The 6000-nt window shown below is 32.5% G+C and overlaps 1 protein-coding gene across 1 annotated transcript; it reads left to right on the top strand.

The window, feature by feature from the left end:
- The first annotated feature begins 1298 nt into the window (after window positions 1-1298).
- LOC113191311 (olfactory receptor 52E2-like) lies at window positions 1299-2234 on the top strand. Its single transcript, XM_026401004.2, has one exon. The coding sequence runs from the start codon at window positions 1299-1301 to the stop codon at window positions 2232-2234; it is 936 nt and encodes a 311-aa protein (XP_026256789.2).
- The last annotated feature ends 3766 nt before the right edge of the window (window positions 2235-6000 follow it).

Genomic DNA, 6000 nt, shown 5'->3' with positions numbered 1-6000 from the left:
TGGTTTGTTTCCTTTATACCAATGCCTAGATAATGCCCTAACATTTTTTTTTTCACCAAGAAGGAGGTCATAATTAGTATTGCTCTCTGGAATATTCAAATGGTCAGAAGAAAGTTTTTTTGCTATAAGATAATTATACATATGGTTGAGATGTTTTAATCTCTTTAAAAATGTTATAAGCAAGGCACATGTAGACAGCTAATGGGAATTTAGCTAACTTTTGAAATGATTGAATTATTATGAATCTAATTTTCCATTGTTCCTTTTGCTTCTTTCTCTGGTGTTTACTTCAACATTTCATCAATATCCATCATTGTCTGAGCAATTAACTGTAGATACAAATTTATGTTAATCAGATAGATTCTCTGAGCTTTAAACACAATTGTGTATTTGCTTACTGCATGTGGAGGATTATTTGTGTGTGATATATAGTATATATAAGGTCTACATTGTCCTTTTATTTCTTTCCATTCTCTTTCCATTTCCATTCACCACTTTCCTCCCTAGTTTAATTTCCATTAGATCATTGTAAACTTCTGGAAGTCTCTTAAAGTCTTAGATTGCTCACATAATTATGGAAATTGATATTCTTCATGTTTGTTGTAAGGACTAAAAATGATTTTTTCCCAAGTTAAAAAAAAGTTTTATAAATAGTGGACAGTTGGTGGCTTGTGTTGCTCTTTTACTATTTTTCTCTATCTCATTATGTAATTATATGACTAAAAATTAATGAATGACCAATTTTTAATCCTTTAGAGTACTTTTTAATATTTTGCTATATATTTTGGCAAATTTAGGTGTTTATTGAGTATATGTTACCAATTTTCTATTTCACCTTGCATGTTATCATTCAATCAACTGGGATTAATTTCCAGTACTGTATTCAAAGGCTAGCAGACACCTAAGTTGATTAAAATTCAGGAGGGTTCTGGTACTGATGATACTGATGATAAGAAAAAGTAGCTGATTAATAGAGAGGTAAAATTATTTCATAATATTGGTGATATTGATAATGTATTTAAGAGGAGAAGGCTAGCACAGTTTAAAGTCACATGCAGAACATTTCATTTAAATTTAATATATAATCATTTTTAGGGACTTATCCTTGGATGTCACTTATCTGAAGTTCTCTGTAGAAAGTGTATTTCAATGTGTGTGATTTTCAGAAGAATCTGTATTGAAAGGTATAATATTCTTTATACTATCTTTAGGTGTCAGAGGCTGCAGAAAACTGGTGACTTGCAGTTTTGATGTAAATACCAATCTAAAAAACATGGACTCATGCATTCCCAAACAGGATGTACCTTTCCAATGATAGTCAGTCTCATCCCTCTACCTTCTTGTTGCTGGGGATCCCAGGACTGGAGGCTCTTCACATCTGGATCGGCTTTCCCTTCTGTGCTGTATACCTGATTGCACTCGTAGGGAACCTTACCATCCTTTTGGTGATCAGGACTGAGAGCAGTCTTCATCAGCCCATGTTCTACTTCCTGGCCATGTTGGCTACCATTGACTTGGGGCTCTCCACTGCGACCATCCCTAAAATGCTTGGGATCTTCTGGTTTAGCTTTCAGGAGATCAAATTTGATGCCTGCCTCACCCAGATGTTCTTCATCCACAACTTCACTGGCATGGAGTCAGCAGTCCTCCTGGCAATGGCTTATGACCGCTATGTGGCCATCTGCAATCCTCTCAGATACAGCACCATCCTCACCAACAAGATTGTTTCTGTGGTTGGTCTTGGCGTGCTAGTGAGGTCCTTTGTTTCTGTCATTCCATTTGTATTTCTCATACTACGACTGCCCTTCTGTGGGAACCACGTCATCCCCCATACCTACTGTGAGCACATGGGTCTTGCTCGCCTGTCTTGTGCCAGCATCAAGATCAATATCATCTATGGCCTGGGTGCTATTTCAATCCTTGTTTTTGACATTATCGCCATTACCCTGTCTTACATTCAGATTCTCCGTGCTGTTTTCCGTCTCCCTTCCCGGGAAGCCCGACTCAAGTCCCTCAGCACATGTGGGTCTCATGTTTGTGTCATCCTGGCCTTTTATACACCTGCCCTCTTTTCCTTCATGACACATCGCTTTGGTCGAAATGTCCCCTGCTATATCCATATACTCCTGGCCAATCTGTATGTTGTAGTGCCACCAATGCTCAACCCTGTCATCTATGGGGTCAGAACCAAGCAGATCAATAATCATGTAAAGAAAATATTATTACAAAAATAAAGAATTAGGAATAGTACCCAATGCATATCAAATGAAATTATTGAGCATAAAACACCTCATAATGTTATTTAAATTTAAATATTTTTCACATAAAGCTTTAATTATCTTTGTTTCCTCTTATAAGTAGCATTATTGAATTTAGAAGGAATACTAATCTAAATTTTGGTTATCTGATTATTATGGTATATGACAGCCCATAAAAATCTTGCATGTTATTTTTTATCACTGATGCTATGATAAAAAAAAGTATGATTTAGAGTTGTGCATCATTTTTTGGGCACCATACACTATCATTCTTGTGGGTATTTTCACATTTTGCTCTCCCTGATTAATATCTAAGCCTCCCTGTATATTTTTAACTTATTTTCCATTTCACTCCTCTCCTTCATTTCATTTTTCCTCTATTTCCAGAAATATTAGTCATTTGCATTCCATCACAATTACTATAAAGTTCCATCAAGAGTGTCATGAAGCTTGCTGCATTGTGCCATCAAGTTCTGATGTAGTTCATGGAAGAAAGTGAGTAAGTCATGGGACCCACAACCTTTATTACACACTTTGTCTAACATTTGTCACCAGTACACTTAGGTTTGTGATATCCAAACTAGGCTTTAAAAAATGTAAGTAAAGGAGACCCTTACAACCTAGGGATGTTGTTTTCTTTTGGCTCCATAGTTCTATTTATTTTCGAACCAATAAAATAAAAAAATTAAAAATAAGCAGTATGCTGTTACTAAAAGCAAAAAAGATTCATTATAATCTGGCAAATGCAATGCAATAATTATCTCCTGACATTTCTGTCACCTTTTGTGTCATTCTGATTATTTTCTTATTTACAAATGCCATTAATTCCTTGACTTAATATTCATCTCATGCTTTCTCATTCCTAACTTCTGATTCGTGCAGAGATAGTCTTGTTCTGTCTTGCTCTTGTCTTCAAGATTTCATATGAAATCAATCCAGTGCAAAAATATGAAACGCACAATTTGATGTGTGTCTGGCTATGTTTTGCTCAATAATATTTGTTAGATTTTGTGTGTAATGTCAGTTCACTTGTGTTTGCTCTTTTTGTTTGTTATCATTCTATAATGTTTTGCCTTATAGCTTCACATATAATATGTAATGAATACACTACTTTAATGAACAAATAAAATTAACATATATGTTTTACTGAAGTAGGATATTTAAGTTAGTATTTCTCTATTATTAATAAAAGCACCTTGGATATTTTTGTAAGTGTATTCTGTTGAACACAATCACTCATTTCTTTTGGATATTTTCATCAGATTAATTATTGGTCCATGGGGGACACTCACCTTTAATAGCCTCTTCCTGTTTCCAAACTCAGCAGTGATTCCTTCATGTCTTTATGAGCAGTTAAGATGAGTGCTCTACTTTGGAGCCACACTGGGTGGGGTATGGGAGTGTCACACTGTTATTTACATTAGCGTTTTCTTGATCGGAAATGTGGTGAAAACATTTTCTTGTATTCGTTGGATATACTTCTCCTTTAAAGTACTAGATTTATTTTTTATATTAAGTTGCTTGTGATTTATTTAGAGATTTGTAGTAAGTTCAATATACTATTTTTATGCATGATTCATTCAAAAAATTTAACATATCAATATACATTAATTATATGTCAATGATATATCTGATTATTTTAATGTGTTATGAACACAAGATATATTTAAAGTATAATTAAAACTCCTGTATTTAATGCATATATTGTATCACAGTCTGAACCTATTTGTGCTCTTAATGAGAACTTTGGTGAGTATCTTTCTTGTATTTAATTAAAAACAAGATATCAATATTTTAATTTGACGTTATTTGTTTTATAACAACTTAAAATGTTTGTCCAAAGGTTAGGAATATTTTATACTGGAGTCCATTTTATGCAATTTTATATTAATCCCATATTTTAAAATCATAAATATCAAAGTCCAAAGAAATTTTAATTTGGTACCATTTTCATGGTCAATTGGGTGATTTTGTATTTTGTAACTCAGGGAAGAAATAAAAATAGAAACCATGAAATATAAAATAGAAACTTGGGTTTTGAAACCCTAGCATGGGAAAACATGTTAAAGTATGTTTCTCAGATAAAAGTTCTTTATAAATTTGATATCACCTAATGGTTACTTGGAGTAGGCTGATTGTGTGGTGGAATAATATTTAGAAGAATCATGAAGAGAATTTAAATTGTAATATATTCTCCATTATTAAAAAGTATTTTATGTCCAGTCTTTCAGACCATGCTCTTAGGAACGGATATGTTTTGAGTTTTATTTTCACTTCTTAGGAAGAAAGGAGATCAGATTTCTATTTCTATAAAGTTTGGAAAAATAATAAAACTCCTGTGCTGGCACCATTGCTTTTGTGTAAACACAAGGTCTAAAATAACTTTACAGAGTTTAATCTGGTACCTCTGTGACATAACACTAAGATTCTGGGGCATCATGGTGTGGAAAAAAAATGAATGGAATTCATGAACTTTTGAAACATTGCAATTAAACTCCGTGTCTTAGATCTCAAAATCACCATAGAAAATACATAATATCCAAATGGGCTGAGAAATGGAATAGAGGAGATATAGACTGAAGAGATTATTTCCATGGGAATAAGCCAACAAGCTCAGCAAAACTCAGAAAGACTAATGAGGGGGGAGTAAACTGGCTAATGGGCATTTTAAAAAATGTCAGCATTATGGATGAGTTCAGAAACAATATCAAGAAATAAAAGAATAACTAAAATGGCTGCTAATATTTCTGTTATACCAGTGGATTGTAGATTTGAAATATAAAAATTTTTATGATCTCATTCATACATGTAATCTAAAAATATTTATCACATAGAAGTTGAGAGCAGAATGAGGTTATACGTTAGGGAAAGTAGTGGGAAGGTAGATAGGGAAAGTTTATTATAGAAACTAAGTTACAGTTAGGAGAAAAAACTTCTTATAGTCTACTGCATCAACTATAGATTATGATAATGTACTGTTTGATTTATTTAAAGTTCCAAGAAAAGATTTTGAAAGTTTTCACCTTAAGAAATGATAAATGGGTCTGTAGGTTTACTATGAATTGAACATCATACAATATATACAAATATCAAAACATCACATTATTTTATTAATGTGCATTATTTTTATGTTCTAATAAAAAATAAGATGACTTGAATTTTTTCCTTGTGAAACAACAACAAAATTCTACATTCACTTAGTACTTTATTTTGCTTTAGAAATGCATACTGCTTGAATATATCAGAACGCCTTTAACTTTTCAATTTTAACGATATTAATATCACATAAATGTTAATAGAAAATATCACACTATTAAAAGGATACAGTGGTATCAACATTCCCTAATCCCAACACTAGATTATGGGTTCATTTAAATGTCTAGTTATTCATTCATTACAGACTGGATTTACTGATTTGTTGCTCTATAGATAAGGATTTAGATTAATTATATTAACTCAGACTCCGATACTCTTCTTTTTCTTCCTCTCTCTCTAAGATTATTGCCTTATTTCTATAAGTAAAAGCATTTTATGTTAATTTTAATTTGGACATTGAAACATACTTATTTATTGTAAGTTTTGACAATCACACACCTTTCCTTTCATTGTAAATATATTTCACATTAAGTTAATTTTTAAAAATCTTTGTGTTGGGGGATTCTGGGGATCAAACCTAGGGTCTCACACTACTAAGTAAGTTTTCTACCACTGAGATACACTGCTAGCCCTAAATTAGGTTTTA

Source organism: Urocitellus parryii, chromosome 4 (assembly GCF_045843805.1).
Source record: "Urocitellus parryii isolate mUroPar1 chromosome 4, mUroPar1.hap1, whole genome shotgun sequence".
Classification (NCBI taxonomy): Eukaryota; Metazoa; Chordata; class Mammalia; order Rodentia; family Sciuridae; genus Urocitellus; species Urocitellus parryii.
Note: the sequence above shows the minus strand (reverse complement) of the source record. Positions and strands in the feature narration are given on the sequence as shown.